Below are 18,413 nucleotides of genomic sequence, written 5' to 3' on the forward strand. Positions count from 1 at the left end.
AGTGAAGTATTAAAAAATATTAACCAGACCAGGTTGGAGTCCAGTTCTCTGTTTTAATAAATTTAACAACATCTCTAGGGTGTTCTTTTAGTTAAGTTTGAAAACTGCCGCATGACCTATGCTTTTCCATTTCAAGATCATTTTCTTTGCCTTTGTTCATCCATTCATTCAGCATTCATTCATCAAAGACTGATTTTGTGATGACTATTTGCCCAGCACATTCAGGATTTCTTTTGTCTCTCATCATAACATCCTAGGGATGTGTTCCCCCCCAAGTTCCAGATGGGAAAACTAAGGAGGCAGCAGGTCGCTGGTGGACTGAGGACCAGCCCAGCCTAGCCCCTCAATCCTGGGAGCTGCGTTCTCCATCAGCCCTGCCGAGTCTTGTCCCTTGACTGAGCCACAAAGACAGGCACAGGGTGACTGAGGAAAGAAGTCGCCAGAGCCAAGCTTCTCACAGAGGCACTGTTGTCTTCTCAGCACCGGCCCGAGGCCCCAGCGGGTCCACTAACAGGAGTACACGTGGGTCAGCTTCAGCCGCCCGTGGCTCCAGGGCCTCAGGAGGGGTGGCAGGGGCTGCCCGAGGCGGCAGCGACCAGGCACGGGAGGCAGACCAAAACGCCCGTCTCCACTGCAGGAGGCAAGCCGGGTCCTGCTGTGCCCACGCGTGTGGGGTGGGGCCCCAGCTACTCCCCTGGGCCTCCCAGGGGCTCTGCAGGGTCCTTTTGGAACCCATATCCTGTCCGGAAGGACAGCTTGCCTTCCTTCCCGACAATGCAAGCCCGTCTGTTGCACCTGCATATCTCACAGCCTGGAAGACTCTTCTCTCAGAAAACAAAGTTCTCCCTCCCTTCCTTCCGCCTCCGAGAGGCCTCCCCGCCCAGCCTACCTGACACCTCACCCTCTGATCACTCACCACACCCTTTGCTGGCTTTATTTTCTCCTTTGAGCATGCCTGTTGGTGTTTTTCTATGTTGAGTTATTTATGGCTTGATTTCACGGAGGGAGAGCCAGCTTCATGAGGGCAGAGAGCTGTTTTGTTCGAGGCTGGATCCCTAGGACCTAGGATGAGCAACAGGGCAAATGGCCTGTCTTATCATTGTACATTCAGCCAGAAACTGGTCCTCAACTCTTTTGTCTGCGCATTAAGCAGGTTAGACAAGACCAGTGACTTTCAAACTTAAAACAAAAAAAAATAATTGGAGATCAGGGGAGGCACAGGGGAAAAAATCATTGGAACACTTTGTTTAAATGAAATTTTATGAAGAATGGAAAATAGCAGCGTTGTACTCACTGAAGCTGGGGGAAGGCCATGGGGCTTCAGTGTGTATCCTCTCCCTGCTCTTTTCTTCCTAGCCCCACCTCACCCACCCGCCAGAATCCTGGGGTTCCTTAGAACACAGTTTGGAAATCACTAGCCTGAGTGAGGTCCACCTTCAATCAGTCACTTCCACATCCAAAGTGTAAATACAATCATCCATAAAGTTGAGGAGTTGGAGTTGCTGACCTTCCTTCTATGGCGTTCTAGTATTATAAGTCATCTTAGGTAAACGCCAAAGTAGAAATTGCAGACACGTTCAGTGTCACGCCTGCCAAAGGCTGGCAATTGTCAGGCGTTTATCAAGCAGTACTTGTTGGACCAGTAGTTTGTGGGAGCCACGGGACCCATAAGATCTCAGATTGCTCAACCAATCTAGTTGACGGGATGAGACACAATGTCTGAAACAATTAAGACAGGATACCATCAAGTGAACTTGAGATCCTGGAAAGAGATCCAGTGGGGTAAAATGGGATGGTGTGTTGGGAAGAGGTGTTTTCTCTGGATAGGACACCAGAAAGTCTAGGCAGGGGACACAGAAGGACTGGGGGGCACTCACATGCCCGCTGCCAGGAGGGCAGCCTGCTGATGGTTCAGTGCTGAGCCCCTCCTCAGCCAACACACTGGACTTGGCCTGGTGTTTATGAAATCCAGATCTTGGTCCCAGGAAGGACAGACTTTTTCCATCATCATCATCATATATCTCATACATCAAACTATAACTACTATGACAATGACTGCTAGTTGTCCCCAATATCCATTCTCCCCTTCTTCCTTAGTAGTTGAGCCTTCAATTTTTAGCTGGACACATGGCATTCCAGAATAGAGTCTACATTTCCCAGGCTCCCTTGCAGTCAGGTGTGGTCATGAAAAGGACTTCTGATCTGTGGGATGTGAGGTGACACAATGTGTGTCATCTTCAAGGCCTGCCCTCAGAGGGGAGAGGTGTGTCCCCCTTTCCCCTCTGCAACTAGCTGGAATGCAGACGTGGTGAGGAGCCCTCTTGGACTGTGAGCAACACGGTGGAAGGAACCTAGGTCCTAACCTGGAGCCACCACACCAGCCTTGGGGGGCTGGGGTGCAAAGACCACAAGAGCGAGCAATGCTCTTGTGTTTTGTTGAAGCTCTGCCCCTCCAACCAGTGCAACTGCAGGGTCAATCCGAGTTTGCAGAGCTCATTCCCAAGGACCACTGCTGATCCGGAGCAAGCTGTGGGGAGGGATCGGCAGGCATATTCCCTCCCACTGCTCCGTAGCTGAGCTGAGTCTCAGGGTGGCCTGGCCGAGGTCACTTGCTGAGTGGATTGCTGGGACCAGAGGAAAGGGAAGGTGGACAGAGTTCGGACTTTGGGTTCAGACTAGCTCTAGTTTGAAGCCTACCTCGCTGCTTCCTAAACCCTGTTCTGAAAAACCGTGTGAAAATAAGGTGAGTGGCAAACTAGACTCACAATGTGACTGTAGACGCTTTTGTTCTCAGAATCCAGACAGCCTGCTTCCTAGACAAGTGCTCTTTCCCACCGGGATTCCCATCTCTGAGACAAGCGCCCTCCGAGAGCCAGCCACGGGAGCACCAAGGGACCGACAGGAGCGAGGAGACTCTCACAGGGGTGATGTCTGCGGTGGGACTTGGAGGATGGGGAGACGGGACACGGGGAGAAAAGAAAGGGGCCGGCACCCATGGGAGAGGGGACAGCTTGAGCAAAGGCACAGAGGCAGGACACAGCCCGAGACTGCTGTGCACTCGAAGAGGAGAGCTCTCATTCCAACCCTCAGCCTCAGCTCCCTCCTTTTCCTATTTTACTTAGTGCTTTGGGTGTTTAGTGGGGTGTCACCGTGAGAAGGCAGTGGAAGCGATCTTGGAAAATAATTACTTCTAGAGGACGAAACAAAGTCACCTGATGAGCTCAGCTAAAAGGCAGCTAAAAGTCCCCTGCCCCTGTCCCCCACCCGGCAGGGGAACAGCCACTGAGGCTGGTACCCAGCACCATTCTTTCCCAGGAGACCAACCAGCCTCACTTCCCCTGGGCTTCTCAGACTCAGTCCTTACCTGGAGAGATAACCTGTTGTGAAATGTTCCTGCAGAAAACAAAGCCTAGGGAGGCTACATGCAACTTCTATGCAGATTCCAAATTGTTTCAAAATGATATTAAAAGAAACAGAACAAAGCCGGGTTGGGAATATGCAGACGAAGCCCCATTGGTAAATATTGATAAGTGTTGAAGTTAGATGATGGGTGGGTTCTTGAGGGTGCATTATATTATTCTCTCCCAGACACTTTAAAATTTTCCACTTAAAAAGGTTATTTAAGAGCTTCTGGAGATCCAACCAGTCCATTCTGAAGGAGATCAGCCCTGGGATTTCTTTGGAAGGAATGATGCTAAAGCTGAAACTCCAGTACTTTGGCCACTTCATGTGAAGAGTTGACTCATTGGAAAAGACTCTGATGCTGGGAGGGATTGGGGGCAGGAGGAGAAGGGGACGACAGAGGATGAGATGGCTGGATGGCATCACTGACTCGATGGACGTGAGTCTGAGTGAACTCCGGGGGTTGGTGATGGACAGGGAGGCCTGGCGTGCTGCGATTCATGGGGTCGCAAAGAGTCAGACACGACTGAGCGACTGATCTGATCTGATCTGATCTGGTGGCTCAGTGGTAAAGAATCTGCCTGCCAATGCAGAAGACACGGGTTTGATCCCGGGCCAGGAGGATCTCACGTGCGACTGAGCAACCAAGCCTGTGTGTCACAATTGGGCCTGTGCTCTAGAGCTTGGGAGCCACGGCTACTGAGCGCATGTGCTGCAGCTAGTAAACTCTGAGCTTTAGCAGCTGAGGAGCTAGTTTAGTTGGTTGAGTAGTAGTGTAGTTCTCTGTGCTCCACAAGAGAAACCACCGCAATGAGAAGCCCACGCACCACAGCTAGAGAGTAGCCCCCGCTTGCCACAACTAGAGAAAAGCCAGGCAGTAACAAAGACCCAGCACAGCCAAGAATAAAGAAAGATTTTTTTAAAGTTATTTAAGGATTTCCCTGGCAGTTCAGTGGTTAAGACTCCACGCTCCCAATGCAAGGGGCACGGGTTTGATCCCTGGTTGAGGAACTAACCACATGCCAAGCAGTGTAAGAGTTCTATTCATCTTTCAGGCCCCTGGACTTCCCTGGTGGCTCAGACAGTAAAGCGTCTGCCTACAATACGGGAGACTGGGTTCAATCCCTGGGTCAGTGATTTACAAGTTATTTAAAAATAACTTTCAAGAAGTTATTTGAAAGTTTAAGAAACGTACATGAATGTTCATAACGACATCATTTATAATAGCTCAAACTAAAAACAACCCAAACATTCCCCGACAAATGGATTTTAAAAATGTGTTATATCCACACAAGGAAATATTATTCAACGATAAAAAGGAGCGAAGTACTGACATGTGCTGTAATGCATGAGTTTAGAAAACACTATGCTAAGTGAAAGAAGCCAGACACAAAAGGACAAATATTGTATTGTATAGACTCCATTTATATGAAATGTCCAGAATAGGCAAATCTATAGAGATAAGAAGTAGGTTAGTGGCTGCCAGGCAACTGAATGGAGGAATTGAGAGGTAATAGCTAAGGGGTTTGGCGTTTCTTTGACAGGTAATTAAAATGTTGTATGATTGATTGTGATGTTGGAGATACAACTGCAAATATACAAAAAGCCATAGAAAAAGAGAGCCAGTAGAGGCTCCCAGCCATGGGTTTTCATAGGCTTCGATGTGAGCTCGGGCAAAAGGTGAGGTATGGACCAGCCCCTGAAACAAGGTCTGTCTTCCTCAGTTATGGCTCAGCCAGAGGAATTCACAGAACCTAGCCCAGTCTGAAGCTTCTGGAGCAACACCGTTTTTCTGTATTCTGGAAAAATCCATGCCCCATTAATAAATATGGAATTTTGTTAGTCCTCAATGCCTGACCCATTTTCTTTGCCCGGTTGTACAATCTTAGACTCGCAAGGGGTAGTACGTCTTAGTTTTGCCAAGGGCACTGGGGCTTAACCGAGGCTGCACACCAGGATCACCTGGGGGTTGAATGAACGCTGGTGCCGGCTTCCGCCCCAAGAGATCCTCATTTAATTAGTGTGGGGAGAAGCCTGGGCAGTGGATGTTTTCAAAGCTCCCAGGTGATTCGAACGTGCAAGATTGAGAATCATTGACTAAGTGAAGAATTTTTTAATGACTAGGAAAAAATAGCAAAAATGTGGCATGGAGTATGGTGAGTATTTAGTCATGAAACTTCTCTTTTAGATTTATGTTCACACTGGGTCACAATGTGAAAAGTACTTCTTACTGTAACTTTCAGCCTGGGGGTTTGGAGACCCCAGGTTGACGGGTCCTGTCAGTCACCGAGATAAACGAAGGGGACCCACCAGCGGCAATCAGGTGCCCCCCAGCCTCTGCGTGGGCCTCTCCAAGGACAGATGCTCCCCTGCTTCCAAATAGCCCTTTCCCACCTTGGACAGCTCTTGCTGAGTCAAAAGCTGCCTTTCTGAAACTGTCACATCAAACCCTGACACCAGAGGACTGAGGACTTTAGCACCCCCTGAAGGCATTATGTGTCCCAATCACGTGACTTTGCCCTGCTGTCAAGCAGAGTCTGGCTAGAAGCTGAGGCTCCTGCCCAACCTGTCTCTACATGTCAGATTTCTACTCATCTTTCAAGCCCCTGGACTTCCCTGGTGGCTCAGATGGTAAAGTGTCCGCCTACAATGTGGGAGACTGGGTTCAATCCCTGGGTCAGGAAGATCTCCTGGAGAAGGAAATGGCAACCCTCTCCAGTATTCTTGCCTGGAAAATCCCATGGACAGAGGAGCCTGGTAGGCTACAGTCCATGGGGTCGAAAAGAATGGGACAGGACTGAGCGACTTCACTTTACTTTTCAAGCCCTATCTTGAATGCCCCTTCCATGAGGTCTTCCACTATGGGATCTGTTTGCTCTCTCCCTCTGCACTCTTCTGCCTTTTAATTTTCTAATATATGGTTGGAACTTGTTATACGACAACTCGTTGGTTACTGCCTTTGAGTTTGAGTAAACCGTGAGCTCCTTGAGGGCATGGGTGGAGCTTCATCTTGTGTTATATCTCTGTATCTTCTGCAGGGCCCAGTTATATGCTCCATACACAATCATTGGATGAACGAATGAACAATTGGCTTGCCATGAAGTTTTTATAGGGAGGAAGGTACCAAGTAGCAGCTTAAGTGGGGATGGGATTTTAACTTCAGCAAATCCTCATTCTTTAATAAGAGAAAAAATGCATAACTTTGGTATTTGAGCTAGTGCTTGAAAGGTAAGTTGAAATTTGACAGGGAGAGAAAAGTCGAGGAGTAGTTTCTAGCCTCAGGTTGGAAATCCTGAATCCCCCCAGCTGGTTGTCAGGGAAACCATCTCTCTTCAGATGGGTGAATGAATGAACATTCATTCTCTAATGCAATTCTAATGAAAACCAGGCTCTTGTGTTAAGTGTTTTGCAAACATTTTCAGGTGCCCCCAAATTGCCCCTAATGCAGAACTAGGCTCATGTTAGCAGAAGATGGACCCACAGCTACCTCCGCTTCCAATGAAGAGAACACCATCTGAGGACGGAAAAGCCCAGGCTCCGAACAAGAGGACAGGGCTCGGCCTGCAGGAGAGAGGCTGGGGGCGTGTGTTGAAGTAGTCTTTTTAAGAGACAAGCCTGTTGTTTGTATGCAGATAGTACGATTAGTTACACATAAAGTATAGGATAATCTACCAAGGAACTTTTAGAAATATTTGAGGATGTTCATGAGGTTGCCCAAGACAATATCAACAAACAAAAGCCATCAACATTACTTTATATCAGCAATAATCAATTAGATTAGAAAACGCCGTAGAAAAAAGATCTTGTTTCCTCTAGCAACAAAAGCTATGAAATCTCATAAAAGACACAAAAAACTTTACTGAAGGACAAAAAGGTCAGAAGAAATAGAGAGATGGGTAGGCTATTAATATATTATAAATGAGAAGCGATAATTTCAATCAAAATCCTAATAGAGCTCTTTCACATGAGGGAAAAGGGGGTCAAGAATAAGAGTCAAGGGATTTCCCTGGCGGTACAGTGGATAAGAGTCTGTCTGCCAATGCAGGGGACACGGTTTTGATCCCTGGTCTAGGAAGATTCCACGTGCCACGGAGCAACTAAGCCCGTGCACCACAGTTACCGAGCCGGAGCACTGCACCTACTGAAGCCCGGACGCCTGGAGCCCACGTTCCACAAGAGAAGCCACCGCAATGAGAAGTCTGCAGACCGCAACTGGAGAGTAGCCCCTGCTCACCGCACTAGAGGGAAAGCAAAGACCTAGTGCAACAACCACAAAAACAGGCACAAAGAGTGAGAGTCAATATTTGAAGAAGAAATTTTAAAAAGGAGAAGGCTGCCATATATGCTATACCCCTTATTATAAGACTATCATGATCAAAATACTGTGATATAGTGCAGAAACAGACAAATTCACCAATAGAAGAGAAGAGAGACTCCAGGGATTCCAGGAACTTGAATAAGCTAGAGGCAGCATCTCAAACAAGTGTGGAAAGTTCAGTTCAGTTCAGTTCAGTCGCTCAGTCGTGTCTGACTTTTTGCGACTCCATGAACTGCAGCACACCAGGCCTCCCTGTCCATCACCAACTCCCAGAGTTCACTCAGACTCACGTCCATCGAGTCAGTGATGCCATCCAGCCATCTCATCCTCTGTCGTCCCCTTCTCCTCCTGCCCCCAATCCCTCCCAGCATCAGAGTCTTTTCCAATGAGTCGGCTCTTCGCATGAGGTGGCCAAAGTACTGGAGTTTCAGCTTTAGCATCATTCCTTCCAAAGAAATCCCAGGGCTGATTTCCTTCAGAATGGACTGGTTGGATCTCCTTGCAGTCCAAGGGACTCTCAAGAGTCTTCTCCAACACCACAGTTCAAAAGCATCAATTCTTCAGCACTCAGCCTTCTTCACAGTCCAACTCTCACATCCATACATGACCACTGTAAAAACCATAGCCTTGACAAGACGAACCTTTGTTGGCAAAGTAATGTCTCTGCTCTTGAATATGCTATCTAGGTTGGTCATAACTTTCCTTCCAAGGAGTAAGTGTCTTTTAATTTCATGGCTGCAGTCACCATCTGCAGTGATTTTGGAGCCCAAAAAAATAAAGTCTGACACTGTTTCCACTGTTTCCCCATCTATTTCCCGTGAAGTGATGGGACCGGAAGCCATGATCTTCATTTTCTGAATGTTGAGCTTTAAGCCAACTTTTTCACTCTCCACTTTCACTTTCATCAAGAGGCTTTTGAGTTCCTCTTCACTTTCTGCCATAAGGGTGGTGTCATCTGCATATCTGAGGTTATTGATATTTCTCCCAGCAATCTTGATTCCAGCTTGTGCTTTATCCAGCCCAGCGTTTCTCACGATGTACTCTGCATATAAGTTAAATAAGCAGGGTGATAATATACGGCCTTGACGTACTCCTTTTCCTATTTGGAACCAGTCTGTTGTTCCATGTCCAGTTCTAACTGTTGCTTCCTGACCTGCATATAGGTTTCTCAAGAGGCAGGTCAGGTGGTCTGGTATTCCCATCTCTTTCAGAGTTTTCCACAGTTTATTGTGATCCACACAGTCAAAGGCTTTGGCATAGTCAATAAAGCAGAAATAGATGTTTTTCTGGAACTCTCTTGCTTTTTCCATGATCCAGCGGATGTTGGCAATTTGATCTCTGGTTCCTCTGCCTTTTCTAAAACCAGCTTGAACATCTGGAAGTTCATGGTTCACGTATTGCTGAAGCCTGGCTTGGAGAATTTTGAGCATTACTTTACTAGTGTGTGAGATGAGTGCAATTGTGCGGTAGTTTGAGCATTCTTTGGCATTGCCTTTCTTTGGGATTGGAATGGAAACTGACCTTTTCCAGTCCTGTGGCCACTGCTGAGTTTTCCAAATTTGCTGGCATATTGAGGGCAGCACTTTCACAGCATCATCTTTCAGGATTTGAAATAGCTCAACTGGAATTCCATCACCCTCCACTAGCTTTGTTTTTAGTGATGCTTCCTAATGCCCACTTGACTTCACATTCCAGGATGTCTGGCTCTAGGTCAGTGATCACATCATCGTGATTATCTGGGTCATGAATATCTTTTTTGTACAGTTCTTCTGTGTATTCTTGCCACCTCTTCTTAATATCTTCTGCTTCTGTTAGGTCCATACCATTTCTGAACTTTATCGAGCCCATCTTTGCATGAAATGTTCCCTTGGTATCTCTAATTTTCTTGAAGAGATCTCTAGTCTTTCTCATTCTGTTGTTTTCCTCTATTTCTTTGCATTGATCGCTGAGGAAGGCTTTCTTATCTATTCTTGTTATTCTTTGGAACTCTGCATTCAGATGCTTCTATCTTTCCTTTTCTCCTTTGCTTTTCGCTTCTCTTCTTTTCACAGCTATTTGTAAGGCCTCCCCAGACAGCCATTTTGCTTTTTTGCATTTCTTTTCCATGGGGATGATCTTGATCCCTGTCTCCTGTACAGTGTCATGAACACAGTCCATAGTTCATCAGGCACTCTATCGATCACATCTAGGCCCTTAAATCTATTTCTCACCTCCACTGTATAATCATAAGGGATTTGATTTAGGTCATACCTGAATGGTCTAGTGGTTTTCCCTTTCTTCAATTTAAGTCTGAATTTGGCAATAAGGAGTTCATGATCTGAGCCACAGTCAGCTCCTGGTCTTGTTTTTGTTGACTGTATAGAGCTTCTCCATCTTTGGCTGCAAAGAACATAATTAATCTGATTTTGGTGTTGACCATCTGGTGATGTTCACGTGTAGAGTCTTCTCTTGTATTGTTGGAAGAGGGTGTTTGGTATGACCAGTGCATTTTCTTGGCAAAACTCTATTAGTCTTTGCCCTGCTTCATTCCGTATTCCAAGGCCAAATTTGCCTGTTACTCCAGGTGTTTCTTGACTTCCTACTTTTGCATTCCAGTCCCCTATAATGAAAAGGACATCTTTTTGGGGTGTTAGTTCTAAAAGGTCTTGTAGGTCTTCATAGAACCGTTCAACTTCAGCTTCTTCAGCGTTACTGGTTGGGGCATAGACTTGGATTACTGTGATATTGAATGGTTTGCCTTGGAAATGAATAGAGATCATTCTGTCGTTTTTGAGATTGCATCCAAGTACTGCATTTCGAACTCTTTTGTTGACCATGATGGCTACTCCATTTCTTCTGAGGGATTCCTGCCCGCAGTAGTAGATATAATGGTCATCTGAGTTAAATTCACCCATTGCAGTCCATTTGAGTTCGCTGATTCCTAGAATGTTGACATTCACTCTTGCCATTTCTTGTTTGACCACTTCCAATTTACCTTGATTCATGGACCTGACATTCCAGGTTTCTATGCAATATTGCTCTTTACAGCATCGGACTTTGCTTTTATAACCAGTCACAACCACAGCTGGGTATTGTTTTTGCTTTGGCTCCATCCCTTCATTCTTTCTGGAGTTATTTCTCCACTGATCTCCAGTAGTATATCGGGCACCTACTGACCTGGGGAGTTCCTCTTTCAGTATCCTATCATTTTGCCTTTCATACTGTTCATACTTAAGTGTGGGCGGCTGCGACCGGCGCACTTAAGCGCGGCGGAGAGGAGCTACCCCACGTCCGAGGTCAGGGGCAGAAGCTGGGAGGACCTCATGCCCGAAGGGCGGCGGCCAAGAGGAGTTACCCCACGTCCGAGGTCAGGGGCAGCAGCCGAGAGTGCCAGGCTGCGATGGTGCAGGAATGGCCAAGAAGAGCTACTCAAGCCTGAGGTCAGGGGCGGCAGCCGAGAGGAGCTACCCACCATCCGAGGCCAGGGGTGGCCGCCGGGAGGAGTTACCCCACACCCGGGGCCAGGGGCAGCGGCTGGGAGGACCAACCCCACGTCCAAGGAGCGGTGGCTGCGCAGACACAGGAGGGCCTAGAGGAGCTATCCCACATTGAAGGTCAGGAGGCGGCAGTGAAGAGATACCCCTTGTCCAAGGTAAGGAGCAGCGGCTGCGCTTTGCTGGAGCAGACGTGAAGAGATACCCCACACCCAAGGTAAGAGAAACCCAAGTAAGACAGTAGGTGTTGCAAGAGGGCATCAGAGGGCAGACACACTGAAACCATACTCACAGGAAACTAGTCAATCTAATCACACTAGGACCACAGACTTGTCTAATTCAATGAAACTAAGCCATGCCCGTGGGGCCAACCAAGACGGGCGGGTCATGGTGGAGAGGTCTGACAGAATGTGGTCCACTGGAGAAGGGAATGGCAAACCACTTCAGTATTCTTGCCTTGAGAACCCCGTGAACAGTATGAACAGTATGAAAAGAGTGGAAAGAGTTGCCTATAAATAGTGTGGGGTATTTGGTTACCACAATCAAAATCTTCTATTTCTACCTCAAAAGAGCTACAAAATAAATTTCAGATGGATGAACTTAAATATGAAAGAGCAAAATTTCCAAACTCTCGAAAGAAAATACAGAAGTAATCATTGTAACAAAGTAAAGATATTAAAAAACACAAATTGTAGGAGGAAAAGATTTGATATCCCTGACTGCATCAAAATTGGAATTTTCTGAGTAACAAAAGACATTGTCAGATAAAAAGGCAAGCTATGGAATGGGATAAGTTAGCTACAATGTGCATAACTGACAAATGATTCATGTACAGCCTATATAAAGAACACCCACACGTTGAAGAGAAAAAGATTACCAGGAAAGGGTCATGAGCAGGTAAGTTACAGAAGAGGAAACACAAGTGGGGACTTCCCTGGTGGTCCAGTGGCTAAGATTCTGTGCTCCCAATTCGGGGTCCTGGGTTCGATCCCTGGGCAGTCAACTAGATCCCATACGCTGCAACTAAAGATCTCCCGTGAACTAAGACCCAACACAGCCAAGTAAAATGTTTTGTTTGTTTTTTTTTAAGAGAAAACACAAGTGGTTGATAAATACATTGAGATGCTTAACAGCACTAGTAATCAGGGGGTGCAGATTAAATAAGCAAAATAAAATGAGATATAACTTCACATTCATCAGATTGACTTAAAACTCTTCAGTCTTGGGAGTTCACTGGTAGCCTACTGGTTAGGATTCTGTACTTCCACTGCCATGGCCCAGGTTTAATCCCTAATCAGGGAACTGAGATCCTGCCAGCCACCTGGCATGGCCAAAAAAATAAAAAACTCTACAGTCTGATAGTCCCAAAGGTTGATGATGACTTTGTGGGGAAATCGGGAACTGCTAGTGGTTAAATATATGGATGTGAGAGTTGGACTATAAAGAGAGCTGAGCTCAGAATTGATGCTTTTGAACTGTGGTGTTGGAGAAGACCCTTGAGAGTCCCTTGGACTGCAAGAAGATCCAACCAGTCCATCCTAAAGGAAATCAGTCCTGGGTGTTCATTGGAAGGACTGATGTTGAAGCTGAAGCTCCAATACTTTGGCCACCTGATGTGAAGAGCTGATTCATTTGAAAAGACCCTGATGTTGGGAAAGATTAAGGGCAGGAGGAAAAGGGGACGACAGAGGATGAGATGGTTGGATGGCATCACCAACTCAATGGACATGAGTTTGGGTAAACTCTGGGAGTTGGTGATGGTCAGGGAGGCCTGGCGTGCTGTGGTTCACGGGGTCACAAAGAGTCGGACATGACCAAGCAACTGAACTGAACTGAACTGAACTGAGTGGTTAAATTGGTACAACCACTTTGGCAAATAATTTAGCGAAGTCTGCTAAAGTTCATTTGATATGTATCCTAGGGAAACATTCCATGTGGACCTGAGAGACCCAAACAGGGATGTGCATTGTTTATAACAATAAAAACTTGGCCATGTCCATCAACAGAATGGCTAAATGAACCACAATACAGTTTTAATGGAATAGATCTGAAAAGAGGTAAAGAGGATTAAAGAAAATCAGGAGACCGAGTCCTGGTTCTTGCTCTGCTTCTAACTGATGATAGGATGGGACAAGTCACGTGTCCCTCTTCGCTGAATGCTGTCCCCAGATGTTCTCGTGGCTCACTCCCTCCACTCCTTCAGGTCTCTGTGCAAATTCCACTTACTCAGAGAGGTTTCCCTGACCCTGGTGTCCATACAACCAGCATCCATGCCCCCTGACACTGCTTTGTCAAGAAGCAGAGTGCCGGGATTTCCCTAGGGGTCCAGTGACTAAGACTCTGAGCTCCCAATGCAGGCGGCCCGGGTTCGATTCCTGGTCAGGGAACTAGATCCCACGACTAACTATCCCTCATGCCACAGCGAAGATCCTGAATGCCACAACTAAGGCCTTGGTGCAGTCAAGTAAATAGATATTTAATTAAAAAAAAAAAAAAGCAGCAGCAGTAAAGTGGCTTAAAGGTCAGGCTAGGTTAAAACACCAGCTTTACCAATTACTGTTTGCATGACCTTAGGTAATTGATTTAAGCTTTCTGTGACTCAGTTTCCTCCTCTGTAAAATGGAGATAATAGTTTTCACCTCAGAGGGTTGCTGTGAGGACTGAATGAGTTAATACACCAAAGAGAACAGTGCCTGATTCGGGGGAGGGCTGGTTAGTAGTAAATTGCATGGCACTTAAAATGAATGAAGTACGCTTGAGTGATGGTGGCTCAATCTCATAAACATGCTGCTGAATGAAAAGACCACACCCCTCACCCTTCCCTGAACTTCCCTCCCAGTCACAGGCATGTGGCTGGCACGCAGACCAGCCCTCGGTCACACCGCCGTCAGGGGCCCTTCTCGTGGGTCTGAGTCCCTGTCCCCTGGCATCCACAGCCTGGCCAAGTCAGTTTTCAGTTCAGTTCAGTTGGGTCATGTTCGACTCTGCGACCCCGTGGACTGCAGCACGCCAGGCCTCCCTGTCCATCACCAACTCAAACTCATGTCCATTGAGTTGGTGACGCCATCCAACCATCTGGGCAGTGTTTATTGATTGAACTGGATTAATTCTGAAAGTTCTCAAATGCCCAAAGACAGAGACACCACTGACCCTTCTGGCTGGTGCGTTTTAAGAAGTTGAACTAAAGACATGAGGAAATGGGGGCAGGGGAGCAGGCGAGTGACTCAAGTACCTGGAAAGAAAGAGAAATCCCAGAAAAGGGGGTGTCTCCAAGGGGAGGGAGGCTGTGACTCCAAGACCGGGGAGTAGGCGATGCTCACCCCAGCCCCTTTCTGAAGGCCTGTCCTAGGGTCCACTGGGTGACTGAAGGATGAACTGCTACATTCACAGAGGACTTGTCATTAAAAAAAAGATCTAGAAGGATCCCAGCAGAGTCCTTCCACGGGCTCCAGGAGGAGAAGTGGGATTGAGGACAAGGGGGGACGTGAGTGAAGGCTTCTTTTGCCCTTTATACTCTAAATACTTCTGCATTGTTTGAATCGAGAAAGAAGTGATTACTTGTGAATTATGAGAAAAAAAAAATTTGTCTTGCATGGAAGGGGTACTCAGGGAATGGGTATTACAATTATTATTTAAAACAGAGAGAAAGACATCTCACCCAGCACAAATCCACAGGCAGGAAGGGGCCCTGCTGGCTTCCCTCCTCACTCTGCAGTGGGCCCCTCATCCCTGGCCCTTCCTCCAACGTGCACCCGAAAGCTGACGCCCTCACTGCTCTCACCGCCCGGCCACCTGCCCTGTTCACCCCTTGCTTCAGAGCACAGTCTCTACTGCTCTCCCTGTTTCTTTCCTCTCCCCGCTTTTTTATTGCTCATTCAACTCTATTTTTATATTTATTTATTTTTGTCAACTTTATTTTTATATTAATTTATTTTTAATTGTCAACTTTATTATTTTTTATTTTTATCTATTTTTAATTGATGATTGCTTTACAATATTGGTTTGATCTGTGTCATATATCTACATGAATTAACCATCAGTGTACATACGCCCCCTCCCTCTTGAATCTCCCTCCTTTCTCCCACCCATTCCCACCCCTTTGGGTTGTTACAGAGCCCCAGTTTGAGTTCCCTGAATCAGAGTCCCTTGGACTGCAAGGAGATCCAACCAGTCCATCCTAAAGGAAATCAGTCCTGAATATTCATTGGAAGGACTGATACTGAAACTGAAGCTGCAATACTTCAGCCACCTGTTGTGAAGAGCTGACTCATTGGAAAAGACCCTAATGCTGGGAAAGATTGAAGGCTGGAGGAGAAGGGGACGACAGAGGATGAGATGGTTGGGTGGCAACACCGACTCAATGGAGATGAGTTTGGGTAAACTCCGGGAGTTGGTGATGGACAGGGAGGCCTGGCGTGCTGTGGTCCATGGGGTCGCGAAGAGTCGGACACGACTGAGCGACTGAACTGAACTGAACTGAGTCCTACAGCAAATTCCCACCGGGCTGTCTATTTACATGCATTAGTGTATATGGCTCCACGCTACTCTCCCCTTCATCTCACCCGCCCCCCACCTCCCCCAGCGTTGCTCTCCTTGTTTCTGCCCTCTCCTCTCCGTCTCACTCCGCATAGCCGGGCAGTTGACACATACCAACCAGTTCACTCACTCAGGCCATTAACCCTCTAACGTAACCTGAGAATGAGACGCGAATGGAATCTCAGCTGGACAGAGTAGAAACTGTGGCACAGAGCATCCAGCTGCGTGCCGCAGGCCAGTGCCGTGAAGCGCCCGCACGGGGACCCAACCCCTGAGGACTGGGCTCCAGCCCCCACTCTCGGCCACCTGTCCACTTTGCCTCCCTCCTTCCTCCCCACTCCCCAGGAGTGAAATTGGTTCTCCCCGCTACGAGGTCCACGTGACCTGGCCCCTACCTGCCCCTCCAGCCTCACCCCCCACCCCCCTCCTCACTCCCCAACGCCACGGGCTCACCGGCTGGTCCTGCACCCAGAACAGTCTTTTTTTCCCAATCATCAAATGGCTTGCTCTCTCGCTTCACTCGGATTTCTGCTTGAATGTCACCTCCTCCAAAAGGGCCTCCTGACCACACTTTCTCAAACAGTCCTCACTTTATTCTCTGACCCTTTCCTGCTGTGATTTTATTCATAGTTCTTATCACTTCCTGATCTGACGTTACGAGACTACTTGTTTGGAGGCTTATCATGTGTCTCCACTCTCTCTAGAATTTCTGTTCCGTGAGGGCAGGGACTTTGTCTCCAGTGCCCAGAATACAGGCTCGCACAGAATGGTAGTGCAGCAAATGAATAAATGCTCCCCCTGCCCGCCCCGGGATGGGGCCTGGGCCTGCCGTGTGGGCTGCTCGAAACAGTCCACTCCCCTTTCACGGGATGGCGCTCCTGCCTCTCCGTGGGTCACCCCATCCTTCCCTCCGGGCCCCCTGGACGAGTGGGGCAGCAGGCAAAGTGAGGCCTCCCATATTCCTTCCCAGTTTCCCTCCGCCAACCCCTCTGTCCATCCCTCCAAGCCCAGGGCTTTCACTTCCAGCCACTTGGAAGCTGGTCTGACGAATCCACGCCCACCAAGATGATGAAGATGTCAATTTGTCCTTCCCAAGGATATTTGTATTTTTAAATGAGGCCAGGATGGAGCAGCTCTTCACCCAGTGTATGGCTCTGTTATGGTGTAACTCCCAAGACAGGATGTTTCAGAGAGATACCACCTTTCCCTCTCCCAGACCCTGGGAGACAGTGTCACAGGTCAGGGTGCTAAGGGAGAGGGAAACAGATTGCCAAGCTCAGCCAGTGGGTCAGAGACTGGGACCCAGCAAACCCTGACCACAAATGCTATCCCACTCAACCTACATCTTCCCTTCCCACCACCCAGAAGACTTAGCTTTGTTCCCCAAAGTATCCTCAAGCCACCCTCAGACTCTGCTTTGTGGAACCCCTCCAGAAGCTCCCCAGGGAACCCAGAACAAAAGCCTTACCCATTTCGATCCCACAGATGACCAAGGCTGCCACCACCGCACCTGCCGATGTCCCAGCGAAGCGATGGGCTGTTTCCAGCATCCGGGGGGCCAGGTCCCGAAGGGCATCCACCGCCCCGGCCTGGTAGAAGGAGAGGAACCCACTGCCCGAGAAGGAGATGGAATGAGGGGTGTCAGGGTCCCCCTTGAACACCTGTTCTTCCATCTCCTCAACCTGGGACCTCCCGGGGAAGGGAGGAACCTCTCAGCGCCGATGTGCCTGAACGTCAGCCACTCTCCTGTCGAAACTTGTGGCCAAACTTCCCTGCCAGCCCGGAGCCTGGAATGTGGCTGTCGCTCCCCGGGCGGCTGGGACACCCACGGTGGCTCAGACAGCAGCTGCCTGGGCCTGTTGAGCTCGGTCAGGAGGCAGCCCCAAAGCCTGGTAAAGGCCCCGGCGGGCAGCGTCCTGGCCCTGTGAGTGCCCTCCTCTGCACTTGCCTGGTACCCCTTGGATCGCAGGTGGCCACCACGCAGGGTCTGGCCCAGGAAGAGGTGCTGCTCAGCCCTGAGTCCCAAAGGGTTCACTCATCGGGTTGCAAAACCTCCACGGATGGGTATGGGATGGCACCTCCCTCCCCGCACGCTGCAGCTGTAAAGGGAGTAAACGCTGGCCTCCCTCCAGGAAAGGGTATTCCTTTCCCACAGCGACAGGGCTGCCAAGTTGGCTCTGGTTTCTGAGGGAGACTCGGCTCACAGCACCCATGCCCCCACCGCGACGCCCCTCCCTGGGATCCTGCTCCAGGCTCCGGGTGGCGTGTGTGAGGTGTGACACAATTATTTTTATTTGTTCTTGCATAAGTGCCCCTTTGCTTACTCATCTGTTTATTCACATGTTAGGACTGGCCACCCAAAATTGTAAAGGAAAAGAGTTTGGGCTCCAGGGCCCCCACCCACCGCCTCTCCAGCTCTCACCTTCTCTCCTCCGCCCTTCACCAACACACCAACTCTTAGCACTCTCTGTCCAAACCCTGAATCTCTGCGCTGTATCCTAAGTGTCCCGTAAGAAGTCAATCTGAAATCTCCATCATTCTGTGTTAGGGCATCATACTGTATGCTCACTTTGAAATGAGACATTTGAAATGTCAGTATTCATGACATCTCATGTCATGAAGTCACATGTTTGAGATGTCAGTAATCCCAAGGATGAACAGCTTGGGACCCCAGGTGTGGGGGC

At 48.3% G+C, this 18,413-nt stretch overlaps 1 protein-coding gene across 1 annotated transcript in view; it reads right to left on the minus strand.

Annotated features, from left to right (window-relative positions):
- The window catches only part of PNPLA1 (patatin like phospholipase domain containing 1), a 54,538-nt gene extending 37,136 nt beyond the window's left edge, over positions 1-17,402 (minus strand). Inside the window, exon 1 of the mRNA XM_070360786.1 lies at positions 17,198-17,402. Coding sequence (XP_070216887.1) covers positions 17,198-17,402 — 205 coding nt within the window. The remainder of the gene's footprint in view (positions 1-17,197) is intronic.
- Positions 17,403-18,413: the final 1,011 nt, after the last annotated feature.

The sequence above is a fragment of the Bos mutus genome, chromosome 23 (genome assembly GCF_027580195.1).
Source record: "Bos mutus isolate GX-2022 chromosome 23, NWIPB_WYAK_1.1, whole genome shotgun sequence".
In the NCBI taxonomy this organism is placed as follows: domain Eukaryota; kingdom Metazoa; phylum Chordata; class Mammalia; order Artiodactyla; family Bovidae; genus Bos; species Bos mutus.